The following is a 19,705-nucleotide window of genomic DNA, read 5'->3' as shown; positions in this document are numbered from 1 at the left end:
GAGAAGGAGGGATCCTCCGTGCACTTTGGAAGCGCTAATACACTTAAGTGTCCATAATTCAAGGGTAGACACTGAGGGAGTTAGCGCTGCCAAGTGTCATCTCCTATTATTCTGCGCAATGGCAGAGCATGCATGGGACCAGGACGGGGGGTGGGGGGGGGGTGTATAATGATGTCAGCTCTGGGGCACGCCTTCACGTTGACCCATTTATGTCATGCCAGAGGTCTCTTTTTTTTGCATAGCAACCGTACAAGTGGCACAGGTCTGGATTTGACATATTGGAAAAAATCTACGCTTTCGAGGTCTCGTTCAGGCAGAGAACAGAGTACACAGTGCACCAAAGCATATTGTCGTTGTCGCGTGGAAACTTTGTATGTCCAAAACCGTGTGCTTGTAGATCTGCCATTTTCACTAGTTTTGTGCGACAGTCTTGTATGATGAAACGGGGCTTTGCTTTACGAAATAAACATACTGCACACATTTGAAACTTGGAGATATGAGGTTTCTGCCCGACAATGAAGATATGAGTGTACTGTATGTACATCGTTGCTGTCAGCTAGAAATCCTGTATGTCCAAACCTACCACTTTCAAAATGTATCAAGAAGAGTGCTACTTTTGTGTGATACTGTTGTACGACAAAGTAGGGCATTATTTACGGGGGAAAAACGTAAAAAGTTTAAATACGGACAAGGTTTAGTAGTCACGATAGACCAGTGGTTCTCAACCTGTGGGTCGGGACCCCCAGGGGGGTCCCCAAATTATTTTGGGGGGTCCCCAGATGATTAGCTTAATGTGAAACATTGATTTCTCACTCGACAGTAAACAAAACTCAACAGTAAACAAAACAGCATAAAGTTTAAGTGTATAGAGGGTATCTGCACATTTCTAAAGTGACAATTTAAGGACTTTTTAATACCTCTGAAATGACAAATTTAACATCGGCCAAATTGTCAAATATTTGAGTGAATAGTGAAAATAGCAGATCTACATGCTCACAACTTGTGAGCATGTAGATCGGTTATTTTCACAATAGAATCGTGTTATACAAAATGTAATGCCTCAACTCTTAGTGCTCGTCAGGGTGGGGGGTCCCCAGTTAAAATATGATTATTTTGGGGGTCGCGGCCTGTGCCATAGACTATAGTATATACAGATCAATCTCAGAAAATTAGAATATTTTGTAAAAAAGCGTTGCAGATGCCCTAGTACAGCAAATCATAACTGACTTCAGAAGGTTGACATTTCTCTAAAATAAATCCTTGTTTTGAGTGGTCTTGTGTAATATTGTAATATTTTAAAATATGGACTTTTGATATACATGAGCTGTATGCCATAAAAATTCACATTTTAACAAAAAAAAGGTTTGGAATAATTCACTGAATGTGTATCTAGAATGTATGAAAGTTTCAAGAAATATATGGATGTTTCAAGAATACTTACTTTTGCAAAATATTCAAATTTTCTGAGATTGATCTTTATATACAGCAGTGGTGGTTCTCAAAGTGGATTCCAGGGACTCTGTGGGTTCTTTAGGGCAGTGGTTCTTCTCAACCTGTGGGTCGGGACCCAGGGGGGTACCCAAATGTTTAGCTAAATGTTAACATTGTTTTCTCACTCAACAGTAAACGGACCAACATAGAATATAAGTGTATACGGGGTATCTGCACATTTTCAAAGTGACAATTTAAGGATTTTAAGTACCTCTGGTCAAACATTGGTCAAATTGTAAAATATTAGAGGCAGAAAATGTGAAAATAGCAGATCTACATGCTCACAAATTGTGAGCATGTAGATCGGCTATTTTCACAATGGAATAGATGGGGTCAAACTAAATGTAATGCCAACTCCTACAATTCCATGGCTCGTCAGGGTGGGGGGGGTCCCCAGTTAAAATGTGGTTATTTTGGGGGTCGCGGCCTGAAAAGGCTGAGAACCACTGCTTTAGGGGGATCTAAATTGACCCATACAAGTCTGTAATGTAAACGATTGAGAAACACTGGACAAAACCCATCATACGTCCACATCACACAGAAGAGAGGGACGGAGCCAGCCATGGGGAAGGGTCAGATAAGGCCTTCCCAAACTCTCCTGCATTCATCACACTGTACTGTACTGTCTGCCTGTACCCGACTCTCTCCTTTCACTTGTCACCTGCATTAACTCTCTTTAAAATGCCTGACCTCCATTCTTGGTGAGAACTCAAAAAAATGTTTCATTCGTATGATTAATCAGCCCTCTCGGTCCGGGCAGAGAAAAGGGATAGAAAGAGAGAGAGAGAGAGAGAGAGAGAGAGAGAGAGAGAGAGAGAGAGAGAGAGAGATAAACAGAGAAAGAGAGAGCATATCTGCCCTCCCGCTACTGACCGACTCTGGGTCACAATTCTTCCGTCGGCGTGCTTCCATTTCGCTCTCGCCTCCCGGTCTGGAATTGGCTCAAACAAACACGGACAAAGACGCGAGCGCAGCACTATCTACCGCGCCGCGATTGATGTTCTGCACCCCGGCACAATACAAATCTCCACGTGTCATTTACTGGAGGGCGGGGGGGGGCGGGTGGGGCTGGGTGCCCCCACCAAACCAACCTCTCCTGCTCATTGCTGTCGGGCAGAAACCTCTTAACTCCACATTTTAACGTTTTTTTTTTCTCGTAAATTAACACTCTGCTTGATCAAAATACAGCGTCACACAATGGTATCAAAGGTAGCAGCAGATCTGCAAGCTCGAAACGCGGCGCCTACTTTATCCTCAAAGTAATAGTTTTGGACTTGAGCTTTCAATATGATTAGTATTTTTGGATGCTTATGACTTTCACCCCACTACATTTCAAAGACAAATACTGCACTTTTGATCTAAAAGTTCACAACGCCTCACATTACGAGCTTGTCACAAGCTTGTGCATCGCCTATTCTCACCGTTATTGATGAAAAGAAAAACATCAGAAATGTTTAAAATGTCAATACAGCAATACATTGGCGTGCCTGCTGGCCTAGTGGTCTAGGCGCATACCACATGCTAGGCTATGATGCCTGCTGGCGTCGCCGGTTCGATTCCCGATCCGGACGACCTTTGCCACATGTCATTCCCCCATCTCTCTCCCCATTTCCTGTCAGTCTACTGTACCCTATCAAATAAAGGCATAAAAAGCCCCCCCCCCCCCCCCAAAAAAATAAAAATCTTAAAAAAAATAAAAAAAATAAAATACAGCAATACATTGACATTAAAACAGTAAACGTCAGCATTTTGAAAAAGCATGTACTTTTCAATGCTTAAGTACATTTTCCAGTACATTAATTACATTACAAAATACAACAATTGTATTTTAGTCATATTTGACCAGGAGTATTTTGACTGTACTGGAGTCGAGTACTTCTTGCTCCCCTCCCTCCCAAACACGGAGCGCTCTGTTGAACGGTTGCCTTGCTCAGCGAAAGCAGCAACGCTGACAGATGATTCAGTAGAGGCTTTGCAACGAGACACTCCATCCGATGTCTTTCCATTTAAGCTTTTGCCACCAAGGGGAAGGACTACTCTCCACTACTCTAGGGGTGAAAAGAGAGCCAACAAACCATCCGTCTCGTTGGCGATCACTCCGCCTCAAGGCCGGAGGACACTGGATGAGCTGGAATAGCACATCTACGTCTATAGCGACCGTGTTCCAGTCCACTGGCTCTCTGGAAAGAGACTTCATCAGACCCGGTGATGGGCAATTATTGCCTCTGTCAATCAAAACAATATTACACGGAGACCTGCATTCAGCGCGATAACTCGCTCTGGCCCCGGTGCCTCTGCCGCTTCGCTCTCCTATCTCTATCTCTGTGTCACGGACGACCTGTGTCTCTCTCCCTTCTCAAAATGTGCACACCTTTTTTCATAATCTATTTTTTGACAGGGCACACAGGGTGAACGGTACATAATGCAAGGGCGAGATGAAAGCAAAAGCACTGTGAATGCTGGGAAAAATCGTTTCTATTGACATGGCGGGTTGCTGCTGGCCGGTCAGAGTGTCACCGGCCCCAAAGGTTGATCTATAAGGCTTCCCTTTGAACCTCTATGCACCATTAAAGCCCCATAGATCACACTTTACTTCCAGCAGGGCGCCAGTGGCGAACAGTGGAACCTCGATGAAGCCAGGCAGATGTCGGGGAACTAAAAGGCCTGATTAGAGCCCCTTACTTTAGGGTCCAATGCCCATCCTAGAGTACTAGACCACCGATTACCAATGTTTTGACAGATTTTTTTGCCAATATAATGAGCAAAAGAAAATCCTAAATCAATTTGAGTTAAGTTCTTCTTTGACCACATTCAACTTAAAAAATCCAAATAAATGTTTTGACTAAAAATATATAATAATAGTAATAAAAATAGCCGATATAAATGGTCCGCACTGCATCGCCGGCGATAGGACCAGCAGTCCCGCCAGTAGGACCGGCGGCCGCCGCACGGACCGGCGGGTCCCGTAGCGGTAAACTGCCCGTCCGTTCGGTGGTGGCTGAGACAGAATAGCAGAAAGCGAATAAATGAGGATGGGACCATATTATACTAGTTCTAGGCCTGATGAAGGGAAAAAGTAGCATGCTGTCTTCCAATTCTCGATGCATTGCATGGTTACGCCAATGCAGTAAGACTCTACCTGGTGTCAGAGATAAGGTATTTTATGACCACTGCATGAAACCAGGTGATACAGCACTGGGTTGTGTAGCAAAGGCCTCGGAATGGCTTCCCCTGCTACAGCGTTCAAAATCAATGACTTTAACATAACCTGAGGCTGAAATCCGTCTCGTTTGGGAGGGCCACAGTGTTTGCATGTATAGGACGCCGCACTCAGGCCACTTAGTCACTTATGTGCCGTCTAATCAAAAAGACAAGGAGGTTAAACTCACACGCTAGTGTAGTCCTTTTTTCATTCTTTTTTATTTTACATTAAACACGTGCAGTTCCCTGACACCACATACCAAATTAGGTCCCTGTGGGTCACGAGAGGGTAATGGCGTGTTTGCTCGCTGCACAGCGTGGGTCCGCCAGCCACGCCACACTGAGAGAAAGGCTCCCGGAAGCAGGGAGCAGAGAGCAGCCATCAGCGGCTGAAGATGGATGAAGCTGCGTCGTCAAGGCCTGCGGTTGAATAATGAACTAATCTAATCGCAACAATCTGAATTTCCAAGGTGGTTTTCTTGACCACCGCACCCCTCCCCCCCTCCCATCTCTTTTCTCGCCCGACACCGCCCCATCTCTCCCTCATCTCCTTCCTGATATCGCCATAGTAACGGTAGGGGCCTTATCAGCGAGCACACCCCCTCCTCCGCCTCATTAACAGTCCTGGTGAAGAAGTGTCAGGGACGGATGCATTCGCCCAACCTTCGCCTGTCCGTGCACTCTCTCTATATACAGTCGTATATAGTCAGGACCAGGGACTCCACGCTGGCGTACTGGGTGACCGCCAGGCAGTGGTGGAAAGTAACTACATTCACTTAACTCATTTAGTGCTCCTGAAATTAACGGATTAAAATGTCCAGCGTGCCTCCTGCAGGCTGCATCCACGACCGTCTTATTTTGAAGGCCAGAAGTCCATAGCGTAAACACTTCCGGTTTGACGTCATCACGTCCTTCACCGGAATCGCTCGTCATCAACATACTGTTGTGTAATGGCGGATCGGTGCTTTTCAACATGTGTTATATAAGCGAGAATCTACTGCCATCCTCCCTTTGAAAGTGTTGTTTCGAGATAATGGACATTAACACTTATGTTGCTATGATTTTTTCTCTTCAATGTCCCACGTTGCCATGGTTACCATAGACTTCCATGTAATTGCGCAATTGTGTAAAAAGTGCACGCCCATGCCTAGATGATGCACCACGTGTATGCAGACTGTTCACAGCTTTCAAACAAAAAAATCCGCTTGGAAATCGGTTCAGGCATTCATGATTTATCAGCCATTATGTTTTCTTCAGATGTAAACAAACATGGCTGCCATGTTTGAAAGAATGGGTTGGTATGGGGGTTAAACATGCAATTTCGCGATCGCGATCATGCCTAATACATTTCTGGAGGTCCAAAAAATTTTTTTGAAAACATTTTTTTTTTTTTTTTTTTTTTTTTTTCAAAAACGGCCCAAACTCGGGAAACTCGGGGTTGGCACAGCGGTAGTACCTTTTCAAACTCGGGAAACTCGGGGTTGGCACCAGATGTGTTAAAGGTGATACACCATGCAAATTCACTTTTCCTATTTTAAAACCTTTTTTTGGGGTCCCACAAGCACCTTCTATCCTCACAAAGTCCCATTTCAGACCGTTGTGTCTTTCTCTGGTTTTGGGAAGGTGGAGGTTAAAAGCATCCCACGGGTTCTCAAAACAGGCTGTCCAGATTTGCTGCCGTTTGTGACGTCATAAACGGCCGTTTTTGAAGAAAAAAAAAAGAAAGAAAAAAAATATTCAAAAAGGGGGGGGGGGGGGGGGGGGGGGTTACTGCAGCTGAAAATGCTCTGAGAGCCATTCAAAAATGAGAGGCTCTCTATTCAGGAGTGGTAATTTAGCCTCAATCCTTTTGAAAAACGTTTTTAGGACATAAACAATATGACATAAATACTTTTTAAATGCATGGTGTATCACCACCATAAGTAAAATGTTGAGGTATTTGTACTTTTATTGAGTTTGTCCGATTTCCAAAACTTTTACTCCACTACATCTCGGATCCACAGTTTGTACTTTTACTCCACTACATGTATTTGAAAACTTTAGTTACCGTACTAGTTACTTTGTATATTGATTATTATTACAAAACAACATTAACCACTTCAACCCTATACATTTCGGGCATTTGAAAAGAGACGATCAAAAAGCTTACAATGCGTCGTGTCAAGATCTGATATTTTCAAAAGATTTTTATAGCACTTTCTCTAGCACAGTGTCTCCCACGGATACTCGTGGACTCACCATCTGAAAATGTTTCCTGCCAGGGAACCCCATAAGATAAGATAAGAAGATCTGTGTACAATATATACTGTGTATACTATGTTCACAATGCATGTGTTGTGAGCTTGCAGATGGGCTGTTTTCAAATATATAGATAGAGTTTAATTGGTTAAAACTAATTTTGATTATTTATTAACTCATTTAGCTGGAGAACCACTGGAACCTCCTCATGGACCCCGGACCACGCTTTGAGAACGGCCGCTTTAGAAACCAACTCTGTGATCTCATCCGCAGAGCGTACACACACCCCACCTACATTATTGATTTTGCCTCGGCACACATGCAGAGCCTTGCCCCGGCAGCGCTAGCAAATGCACATGTGCTGTCTAACGCTCGCCAAACACTGGCCTATAAACACACTGAGCAATTTGGGGTTGACGTTTGAGGAGGGTGTGTCCCTGTGTTCCTCTGCAAGGCAAAAAGCTTGTTCTTAATCTACACACAGGGCCGAAGACAAGACAAATCCAGCGAAATCCACGGAATTGGAGCGAGAGAGAGAGCGTATGAACCGATGTTTCTGGTCAATGAGGATGTTAAATAGAACATGTTGGACTTGTAATGGCTCGTCTAGGGAGGATACAGTTTCTGCAAGGGGAAGATAGAGGAGAGAAAAAAAGAGAGCCACAGTGATAGAGAGAGTGATAGAGAAGAGTAAGAGAGGAGGGGGAGGCAGAAAGCGGGCAGGCGAGATACACGGAGCGTGCGTGTGCATTTCAAATCCTATTCATGAGCCTTGTTTGTTCCAAACACTGGCTTTCTCCCGAAATAAAATGCCAGAATGCAGTCAACCATTAGAGAAACACAGCAGTCAGGTTCCGCTCCTGTTTGGCTGATATACTGTACCGCTCACAAATAATACTAGGAAAAACAGTCCTACCTCTCTTTTACACACAGACTCATGCAAGCACACAATTTAAACAAACACACACAAAAAAAGATATATATATAGTCGTTATGATACGATATTCTCATCAGAATATCAATAGAGGTACTTGGTCACAAATATCATGATATTTGGTTTTGTGCATATCACACACACACACACACACACACACACACACACACACACACACACACACACACACACACACACACACACACACACACACACACACACACACACACACACACACACACACACACACACACACACACACACACACACACACACACACACACACACACAATAACACCCACACATACAGCCATACTTAGTCAAGGACGGCACACTGAGTAAAATGGGCTCCGGAACTATATGCACTTCTCCCGAGAGCTTATTAAGCATTGAATGGGGTCATGTATAGTACAGCACCACCCCTACATACAGAGCCCTCACCTTGACGTAACCCCCCCCCCCCCCCCCCTCACAAGCCTCCATTTGTCAAAGCAGTCAGGGTCGTCGCATGTACTCCTGGCGGGCCGGTGGGCACATTTGGGGGGAGGGGGTGGGGGTTATAAATGAAATATGGACTCTATAACGTGCGGTGCGGTTTTCCCCGCCGCTCCGTGGCGGCCCGGGGAGTGGCGGCTGATTAGCGCTGGGGCTTTTGCACACAACAAAGTCAGTGAGTTGAGTGAGAGAGGGATGACTTGATGGATAGACGGGTGCCCTCCGCCCCTCCCCATCATCCCATGTGTGGCCTCAGAGCCCGCAGGCGACAACATACCAATTAGCAATCGGGGAAGTGAAGTGGGTACACGTCAAACCTTTAACCTCGCTGACTGCTAGCTACCAGGGTCACGGCACAGAGGCAGCAGCTGCTCTGCAATGGAAGCTGTACAGTGTTCCCACAGCTTTCAAACCTTGCTAACTTGTCCTCCCTATTCGGTGTCCCTCCACAGCAAAATGTGCAGTGTTAAAGGAACACTTTAGGCCGAAGTGAGCCCTCATAGCGCCGCCATAAGGCCGACGGGTGTAATTATGTTTTGGTATATAGGCCACTAGACTATGAACCTCAAAGTCCTCCAAGTGTCCTCCAAGTGTTGTAAAAAGGCCTTACGTTTCCGAGAGAGAAATACTTGAATGAGAGTTGGGAAAATGCATTAACTAATACATTTATATAAATTAAACTTTGCAACATATCTCTTAGCAAAAATGATTTTGACAAAACTGTGGGAAGAGTAACATGACAAACTTTTGGGGTTGCTCTAGAAATAATTATACAAAAATAAAGTCGCCCAAGAACTATGGAAATGAGTCTTCGAACTATCCACAGTCCACCTCTTAGTGAGATAGTATTGTATAGTGAGCATTAGTGAGAAGCCATAGCCTATAAAAAGAAAGTTGTCCATTTATCCAAGAGTGTATAAATGTAACAAATCTTTCATGCCAAAATATAAGTCAAAACATTGGCGATCGGGGTCTGCCAAGCTCTAGTCTGAAGTGGAAGGGAGGGAGTCAGGGACTTTCAGTACAGGATGACAGCACAGTCAGCCCAGTAATGAAGCCCACTGCTGGGACGGTGGACGAACATGAAAACACATCTACACAGTCAGCATATAATAAGCACTGAAAGATGTACAGGGAGAGAGGGAGAGGATATGAGGACAAAAGATGAAAACAACAACAAACAGGGAGACTCAGCAAGACAAAGAGGGTTGGGAAAAGTGAGAATGCAGAGAAAGAACGGCGAAGGAGAGGGAGCACAGAGAGACAGAATCAGGGGTGTCGCACCAAATTCTGGGCCCTGGGTACTTTAACTATTGAAAAATAGCAGATATACAAGCGCTGCGAGCTTGTAGATCTGCATGCTATTTTTGAAAAATCGTGAAAATCTGTGTAAGAATGTGTGCAAGAATTTGAATATTTCAAATGATTCTGTTTCTATGTCGGTGGTGCTCAAACTTGTTCATGCGAAGGACCCCCAAAATGATATGTATTTGGCCACGGACCCCCATCTCAAAATATTCAGTTCCAGGGACCCCCCAGAAGAAACATTTTAGTTTCAAATGTTCGCTTAAAAATACATATATTCAAAGAGTTGCACACATTTTTACAACGTTTTAAAAAAAAAATAGCAGATCTGCAAACTTGCACCACGGCACTCGGTTCAATAGCTACAGTATAACATAATTCCAGGCCCCTCCACCTTGGGCCCTAGTAACTCAGTCCCACTTTTCCCCCCCCTTGTGACGCCCCTGGACAGAATGAACCGGCACAATGCGACAGGACAAAGAAAGAGAGAAAAACAGAGTGCTACAGAGAGAGAGAGAGAGAGAGAGAGAGAGAGATCACAAGAGGAAAAAAACATTGAAAGTGTGAGAGATAAAGAGAGCGGACGGACGGACGGACGGACGGACGGACGGACGGACGAGAGAGAGAAACAGAGTCCTACAGACACAAAAAGAGAGATAATGAGATGGAAAACAATGAGAGAGAGAGAGAGTGAGATAGAGATAGAGATAGAGATAGAGATAGAGAGAGAGAGAGAGAGACTCTGGGACAGAAGCTTTGCGCGGAGCTCACAGCAGGGGGTTACAGAAGCATACCTGAGCAGACAAGAGCCAGGAGCTACCGACTGCTGACTGCAGCGCAGAGGGAAGACTCCAATATTTGACTTGGAGGGAATTACACCGATTCAGACAGCACATCATTCAGCGCACCTCCTTTCACGCCAACCGAGTTAACTGCTAGACGTTACCCGTCTTTCGTTTTCCGAAGGGGGGGTACTGTCAGCGTTGTTGCAACGTCACCAATTTCTGTGATTTTAGCAGCAGCTGCCAGAACCCTAACAAACCTAAAATGTGTTAGAGCTGAAAAGGCGGAGTGGCCAAAATAAAGTGAAAATGTGCACTTTGCGTATTGTCAGAGTGTTCAGGTTGGGAACAGTTGACTGTGTTTGCCATGGAACACGGACATGTACCATTGATAGGTGTATACTATGGTAGTTCTGTCGCACTTAGAACTACAGACTCACTCCCTAGCTTCCGCAGTGGACTGAAGACTCACCTCTTCAGACTCCTAAACCCATTGCACTACTGTAACACTCCCCCTTCCCTCAATGACCATACACGAAGCTAGATAGCATTTTTACTGATTAGGTACGTGGTCTACCTATGTTATTGTTTTTCTAGTTTGATATTCCTATGCATTTGTTATATTGTTTTTTTATGTACTGACATACTATCTTGCTTATTATAGTGATGTGTATTACCTGCTTATTGTAAGTCGTTTTGGATAAAAAGCGTCTGCTAAATGCCTAAACTGTAAACTGTAAACTCTCAAACTGTGTGCACCAATAAACCGAAATAGGATAGGATAGGATAAGATGGGATAGGTCAATGTGCCAACAGCGATCCATTATTGTATACTGTATATCAGTTGCTAATTTGCAGAAAGCTAAACCTATAGAGTAGCAGGTAGGTATTGAGTGCGAGTGTTTTTTTGCGGGCCATTGCGCACACCTTTAAAAGTAATGGGCCCAGACGACACCGGCAGCCGGGACAGCGAAGGGAGTGGTAGGCAGGGGGGGTGCACTGGAGTCAACTGTTAATTAAGATTGACCCAAACCCCCCCCCCCCCCCATGGGCTGGCTGTGGCGTGCATGTGGGACCACACCACTCATAAATCTCCTCTCCGCCACCTCCTACCCCACCTCCCAGCCAGCCTCCATCCCGCCCCTCTCCCCTACTGGCTCAGTGACCCAGGCCGGAACCCCCAAATGCTCTTTTGATCCGAGGGTAGTAAAAACCACTTACGTAATCTTATATTTAGAACTAATCATACATGACTTGCATAATAACGGCTCGTCATTCAAGCCGTAGTTACACAAAGCTACAGACTATTCATATCAAGCAGAGGTAATTGTGGCTCTTATTCACGTGTTCAAGGAAGAAGACCTGAGACATGAAGGCATGTGGACAGTCAGGACAGGAGACCATGCGGAACCTGGCAAGAGTGGAACCGACTCCTTCCAGGAGTGGTGGTTCATCGTCAGAGCTGCATACATGGACTGTGAAGCAACCGAGTTTATGTAGGTATGTTGGGCGTTATTGGAAATCACACCGCAGTTCTGGGCGGAGCCGTTTGTTTACACATCCGTCGACAGGTTAGTTACTCAGAGCGTTAGTTGCACTGAGGTTAAGGTTAGGGTTAGGGTTAGGCATAGTTTTACTGAGGTTAAGGTTAGGGTTAGGGTTAGGCATAGTTTTACTGAGGTTAAGGTTAGGGTTAGAGTTAGGGTTAGGTTTAAGTGATCGCACCTCCGTGCGGTCCAAGCGAACAAAAAGGAGCGCTCCCTAGCGCCAGTTCAGCCAATCAAAAGCTTCCATGGGCGGGGTTTGCCCAGAACTGCGGTGTGATTTCCAATAACGCGTCTGTTGGGCATCTGTCAATCTGTCTCTGAGAAGTCTCAAAACTCTCTCCCAAGAGATTGTTGCTAGAAAGGTGCAATTCTGGGAAATTACAAGTGTGGTTGCCTATTTAAAGGCTATATGTGATGTCACGCCATACATGATGCTATATGTGATGTCAAGCTTGTACCACTCCTCCATTGAACTCAATGGACTTGGGGTTTTGGGGTTACTCTAACTTTTCAGCATTTCATGAAGTGGGCTAGATCTCCATATTTGGAGAGAGCCTAGTTAAGTACGTTGGTATCTCCATATATGGAGTAACTCACAATCCACCATGATGCGATGCTGATGCTGTCATTTTCATTATCCTCCTATTAAAATTAAAATTGGCTATAAATGGAGGGCCGGCCTTGTGGTATTGCTACATTTACTGAAGTAAAAAAAAAAGGAGAGAAAAAGTACTTCTTCCACCACTGGTCCGTATTGATTAGAGTGTGAAATTCTAGCCCCTTTTGGAGTGCGCAACATTCAGAGCCTTCAACCGCTCAGTTTCTTCCTCCCTCTCTCTGCTAACCACCCACTCATCCTGTGGAGTCTGTTAAAAACTGCAAAGTAAGGTGGTGCGGCCTGCCAAGTAGAGACAAGAAGGGAACGGACATATAGCTAATATTGTCGCTGGAACTCTCCCAGTGCAGCCCACACACGCACGCACGCACGCACGCACGCCCGCACGCACACACAGTATAAAACACCCACGGCCATCTTCGAGGTTGATCCAGCTCAGTGGCTCGCAAACGTTTTCATGTCAAGGCCCCCAACGCCCCCCCCTCCCTCCCCAAATGGATACATATTAGATTAGATTTTGTGCCAGGCTTAAGAGAAGATTTACAGTGTTGGAATAGAATTCCAGAACTGTCTATTACTCTAGGTGTGGAGATAAAAGTGGAGAGAGTGAAACCTTTGATCTGAATAGACATTATTCTTAAACATTCTCTCCTCTACTGTGTAGCATGTGAAATAATGGTGAAATTAGCCACTTTCAACCTCCACAGTCCCTATTTTAGGCTTGTCATTGGAGGCGAAAGAGAAACAAAATAGCAGATAGCTCACAACGTGTTGGCAGACTATGCTGTTTTCGCTATCCGTCGTATGACAAAGTATATGGCTTAAGTTGTTAAACTGTTGGGGCCCCACTTCTACCCCTTTTCTTCAGTTGTGGAATTGGTTCTGTTCTTGTTTTCACGCCTAATTTAGAACCGTTTTGGAGTGATTCCACTAGACTTTATTCTTGTCCTGAAATGGAAAACAATGTAAACTATGTTGAAAGCAAGCAATCATTGTTATAAAAAAAGGTGGTCTAGTTAGTTTGAGGTTTAGTTCACCCCCAAAATGACTTTTTTTCTATTGAATACTCACGCCATGGAGACTTGAGTTCACTAATATTTTTTGTATTTGTCGCATTCATAAGAAGAAAAAAAAATGTTTTAGTAAATTTACTCCCATTGATTCCGGAAGGGGACCCGGATGCATTTGGGTCCCCATCCGGAATCAATGGGGGTACATTTATTGTAATCAAATTATTGTCTTAGGAATGCAACAAAAAACAAAAGTATTATTGAACTCAAGTCTCCATGGCGTTAGTAATCAATAGAAACAAAGACATTTTGGGGGTGAACTACTCCTTTAAGGCTGCGTCTTTGTCTGGGTTGAACCATGGTTTACCTTGGTTACACTGGTATGAATTCCACACCAAGAAAATGACATTTTCACTTTCTGTGTTGTCAAATTACATTAACAGTAATGTAAACAGTCAGGCTCATCAACCTGGGACAATGTTGTTGCCTCATACTTTATGAAACCAATTGATTTAATAATCAATTAAATCAACGTCAACCGACCCTAAAGCTATTCGGGTCAGGACAGTTTGGTTATATGTGGTGAGCACTCTTCATCATCTCCACTTTAACTATTCTGTGCATATCCATTCATAATGAATTGACAGTGTAGACGCGCGCGCGCGCACACACACACACACACACACACACACACACACACACACACACACACACACACACACACACACACACACACACACACACACACACACACACACACACACACACACACACACACACACACACACACACACACACAAAAACTCTAATTAATCGGTACACATTATCGCTAGGGTCATGTGATCAAGATCTACTAGTTAGATCTTTCAGATCCCATTCCAAGTGGCTATGACCAAATGTGCGGGTCCTGGCTAGGCAACCTGGCCTGCTGCACTCTTTTCTTTTGTTACTACTTTATTATTACTACTTGCATGCTGGTGTTTTTTTTTTATCCTTTCATATTCCTTCATCAGTCTGAAACCTTGAAACATAGCTGCTTCCCCCATTGTTTCACAACAAGAATAGCAATCAAATGTAACAAAAGATGCATTGTTCTTGCCAGCCCTACGCCAGAATGCATTGCATTTGAATACCTTGGCGCAAGGTGAGGAAAAGCAGCAGGCAGGTCATGGTCTCAACAGCTGGCCACAAGAGTAGGAAGGAAAACATTGCTCTGACTCAATTTTAACAGAGGCATCAATTGGGTATGGCAATATCCTGGGTATATCCCGTAGCCAAGGTATGGCAGCTGCCATACCTTGGCTACAGGAGGAAAAAAATAAATGTACTTAAATTCCTCATGCCTGTTGCTAAGGTATGGCGAGTAGCGCTTTGGAGGCCGGACGCGACGGACGCCGTGTGGTCGAAAAAATTCCCACACGGACGCACCGAACGGTGCACGACCGTGTAAACGCGTGCATACCCCACGCGAGAGCCGCGACAACCCCCCACCCCGCGAATCCGCGATAACTACCAGCAATACTTTAATCAGTGGCTACTACTTTGCATAACAGGTTTCTAGTGGTGAATGTGTGAGTGTCCTCAAGCCCCCTCTATTCATATGGATATATAGCCTACTTCAACACCTAGGTTTCCAGCTGTGACTGCATGTGCATGTGTCGATGTGTGTGTGTCCTCATACATGGCTCCATTACTGTGGTATTTATTCGTTCAAGGCAAACTTTGTTTCTCTAGCTAGCCTACTTCTAAATTAATTAAAAGAAAGTAGAACATAAAATCTTAAGTAACAATGCAAATGTAATTAACACATATGGTGCCAACCCCGAGTTTCCCGAGTTTGTATTGGTACTAGTGCTGTGCCAACCCCGAGTTTCCCGAGTTTGGGCCGTTTTTGAAAAAAAAAAAAAAAAAAAAAATTCAAAAATTTTTTTTTCAATTTTTTTTTTGGACCTCCAGAAATGTATTAGACATGATCGCGATCGCGAAATTGCATGTTTAACCCCCATACCAACCCATTCTTTCAAACATGGCAGCCATGTTTGTTTACATCTGTAGAAAACATAATGGCTGATAAATCATGAATGCCTGAACGGATTTCCAAGCGGATTTTTTTGTTTGAAAGCTGTGAACAGCATCTACACACGTGGTGCATCATCTAGGCATGGGCGTGCACTTTTTACACACTTGCACAATTACATGGAAGTCTATGGTAACCATGGCAACGCGAGACATTGAAGAGAAAAAATCATTGCAACATAAGTGTTAAGACTAGAAAACTAGTGTTTTCCCACCATTAGATTTGCTGAAATCCTTTCTATCTAAATAGCCTCTAGAGGCGCGTGCACGCGCGTGCACGTGATGTCAATAAATGACCGTCCGCCCGGAAAAGAAAATCCCAAAGCACCACTGGGTATGGCAACAGGACTGGTGTCTTGCACGCGCGCGAAAAAGCTGTTGCTGAACTGACGCCACTGCATTTTAAATATCCCTCCCTATAGAACATTACTGAATGATAACCGACTTCATATTTAACTTATCAAACTTTATTGTCAATGGCTGCATTTGCATGGACAAAGCTAGTAGCCATGTCACCATAGCCAATCACAGCACGTCCTGCAAAGCTTGGCCAATGGGACCCTGGCGTACAACAATATGTGAGCCCGGACCTCCCCCCCCCGGTTTTTGACCGGACAACAAACTTTGATCTGTTTGTGCCAGGATGTAGGCCATATCTAGGCCCGATGTAGCCATCCTTCAGTTTACTTTTTAGCACCGCTCAAAAATAACAAAAATTGCTCAAAATGTGTCATATCGTGATGCATTCCTTGTAGGTCTGCTATTTGTGCAAAAAAAAAAAAAGTTTCTGCCCGACAGCGCTGCTATGAGTCACGGTGGTGGTGATGATTCAGAGTGTGAGAGAGTGTGTGTGTGTGTGTGTGTGTGTGTGTGTGTGTGTGTGTGTGTGTGTGTGTGCGCGGGCGTGTGTGTGTGCGTGTGATGCCACAAAAGGCAACCTGGGGAGCGAGAACAGAAAGGGAAAAAAAGAGGCAATGGCACAGGTGAGGGGGCACATGCTGGACATGCCCCTATCTGAGCCACCATTTTCTGTGGCCGCTAGCCTTTGTCACTGCTGACGATACAGTCATACAGGCCTGCCCTGGGTCAGCGAGACAGCCTGCACCGCTATCTACCGCTGTGACGTGTGTGTGTGTGTGTGTGTGTGTGTGTGTGTGTGTGTGTGTGTGTGTGTGTGTGTGTGTGTGTGTGTGTGTGCGTGTACAAATCCCACTCAGGTCATATTGTTCCTAGTTCTAGCCCCCGTCTCTCTCTGTCTTTCCCCAATGTCCTTTCCAATAAAAACGTCCTTTCCAATAAAAAATCTCAAGACAAGGAAAAACAAAAAAACACAAGACAAAGCCACAGAAGGGGAAAGTGGGCCTGACCTTTGAACTTGTGGAAGACGGCCCAGAGCTCGGCGATGTCGGTGGCGAAGGTGATGTCCGTGTCCAACACGATGACCCGCTGCAGGTCGGAGGGCAGGGTCTTGGTGAGGACCAGCTTCATCAGACCGTAGATGCCGGAGTAATGCTTGTTGGGGATCCACGACACCTCCGACTGAAAACCACAGGGACCAAATATTACATATCGTTGCTGTCGGGTGGAAATCCTTGTATGTCCAAGACCATTCGTTTTGTATTCGTCATTTTCTAAATTGAAACTAGTAGAAATAGCCGATCTACAAGCAAACAACGCCTCACGGCGCGAGGCGTTGTGTGCTTGTATATCTGCTATTTTCACTAGACTTGTGCGAGAGTCTTGTATGGTGAAACAGGGTTTTACTTTACGAAAAAAAAACATATTAATTAGAAACTTGGAGATACAAGGTTTCTGCCCGACAGTGACGATATACATACACAGACTGGAAGTTAGGGGCCATTTGCATACCGTTTGCTGTCGGTTGGAAGCTTTCGCAAGTCCAAAACTGTTCCTTTTCAGGATTAAAAAAAAAGAAAAAAAAGAAAAAAAAAGCACTGTGTTGAGCTTGCAGATCTGTTACTTTTGATGCTTTTGTGTGACACCATAGGATGGGTAAGTAGGGCGTTAACTCTTTGACTGCCAGTGAGGCTCACACCGCCAAGACGAGCACTCGTCAAATCCTTATTTGGGCATGGAAGCATAGGGCGCATGGAAGCATAGGGCGCTTGTCCGCGGTCTCGGAATGACCCCAGCAGCAGCGAAGAAGAGTGCAGACAGAAGTCAAATAGCCGATCTACATGTAGATCGGCTATTTTCACAATATTTAACTGTGGAACCGAGTCACATTAAATATAATACCTACAATTCCAAGTGCTTGTCAGGGTGGGGGTCCCCAGTTCAAATATGTTTATTTTGGGGGTCATGGCCTAAAAAGGTTTGAGAACACCTGAGCTAAACGAAACTACGGTGGTTTACTTTAGTTTCCAAAAAATCAAATAAAACATAAAATAAATACATTCTCTGCTTTGTGCTGACTTTTTGCAAGCCACAGTCAACTGGCTATATCTCTGCACTGGATTATCGCGCCCGGCTAATCGTTTTCCCCCGGCACTAGGAGACCCGCTTGCGTCTTTTAACATCACCCGATTGTGGGCGAGGCATAATATACTATGATTTTTCAAAGGTATGTGAAAACACTTTGCTGGAAAGGGCAGCTATAGTGATGTTTTAACCCTGGCAGTTATAAAGAGTTAATTTACGAAAAACACAACCAATTAGAACATGAACTCGGAGCTAAGAGGTTATTACCGACGGCGAGTGAATACAGCTCTGTCCACCAACACTTCCACTGGCCCGAGCATTAGAAAAAGAAGGAAAAAAAAACCTCATCACTGCAGTACCATTTTTCAGACAAAATCGGCTCCCACAGAAGTCGAGCGTTTCCATGGTATATGTGGGTTTATAATTCTGAATAAATCTACCATCCCATAATTATGTCAATAATTCCAGTTCTGTAATTATATGCCATGACTGTTTATAATTCGTATAATAATTCAAAGGGAACACTGGGCGGTTCACGAACAGTTCAAGGATAGTAAATTACATTCAGTACTGGTCTATAGTTCTGCTGCTCTAACACTGACTAAAGTAGCATCAGTTTCTGGCTTCCACAATACAATCCATATAGTGCAGGGGTGCCCAAAAGGTAGATGGTGATCTACCAGTAGATCACCAAGGGTGTGCAGGTAGACCACATGAAGAGGCTCTAAAAACATATGATTAAAATATAAAAAAGAATATGTCAATATGACATCAAGAAGGGCCTGTCAGCTCCCTTCATGGCTTCTAAAGTAGGCAAACCTCCAATGCAATGCTTTGTTCAAGAGTCAGTAGCATTACAAAGAACCCCAAAACCTACCACTTCCATACAGAATGGGATGAAGACATTTCCCTCATTATTTCCCATTTATTTCCCCCTTACAGTAAGTGTGTTTGTCTAAAATGTAACGCCAGTGCTGCTATTCCAAAGCTCCCCTCAGGCCAACACATTTTGGATGGGTAGATCATGTTGAGCTAGTCATTTTAAAAGTATATCTCACGTCAAAAAAGTGTGGGCACCCCTGATATAGTGTATATCGCCCATGCCTGAACGGAGACCCGGCGGCGGTGTTCCTCACCTTGAGTTCGTCTGCATCGTAGAAGTCAACGCGGACTGCAGGCACCATCCATGTGTGGAACAGGGAGGCCAGGATCTGCTGGGCGATGGAGTCTGTGATGAAGTGGAAGTGGAGGGGGTTCCGTCTGCAGGGAAGCACACCAAACACATCAGAGACCTGGCTCTCAAACCTCTTCACGTCAAGGACATTAATGCAGGGGTCTTCAGCGTTTTCAGGCCAAGGACCCCTTAGCTGAGCGAGAGATGAAGCAGGGACCCTCTACATATTGTATAAATGGGTGTTGCAGATTTTCATCGATTTCATAGATAAGATTCATAGACTTGTTTGACAGCAGTCATCAGTCTATGTTGGATTTGTGTTTTTAGTTAACTTGACCTTTCACTCTACTTGGTCTGCTCTTTTTTACCTCTACACCAAACCTATTTGCCAAAA

At 44.5% G+C, this 19,705-nt stretch overlaps 1 protein-coding gene across 1 annotated transcript in view; it reads right to left on the bottom strand.

Annotated features, from left to right (window-relative positions):
• large1 (LARGE xylosyl- and glucuronyltransferase 1) overlaps nucleotides 1-19,362 on the bottom strand; it is a 71,474-nt gene extending 52,112 nt beyond the window's left edge. Inside the window, exons 1-2 of the mRNA XM_080754131.1 lie at nucleotides 19,274-19,362; nucleotides 17,063-17,234 (exon numbers count right to left, since the gene is read on the bottom strand). Coding sequence (XP_080610257.1) covers nucleotides 17,063-17,234; nucleotides 19,274-19,321 — 220 coding nt within the window. The 5' untranslated portion in view covers nucleotides 19,322-19,362. The remainder of the gene's footprint in view (nucleotides 1-17,062; nucleotides 17,235-19,273) is intronic.
• Between the last annotated feature and the right edge of the window lie 343 nt (nucleotides 19,363-19,705).

Source organism: Nannobrachium achirus (assembly GCF_963921795.1).
Source record: "Nannobrachium achirus genome assembly, chromosome: 23".
Lineage (NCBI taxonomy): Eukaryota > Metazoa > Chordata > Actinopteri > Myctophiformes > Myctophidae > Nannobrachium > Nannobrachium achirus.
This window is presented reverse-complemented; position numbering and strand designations above follow the sequence as displayed.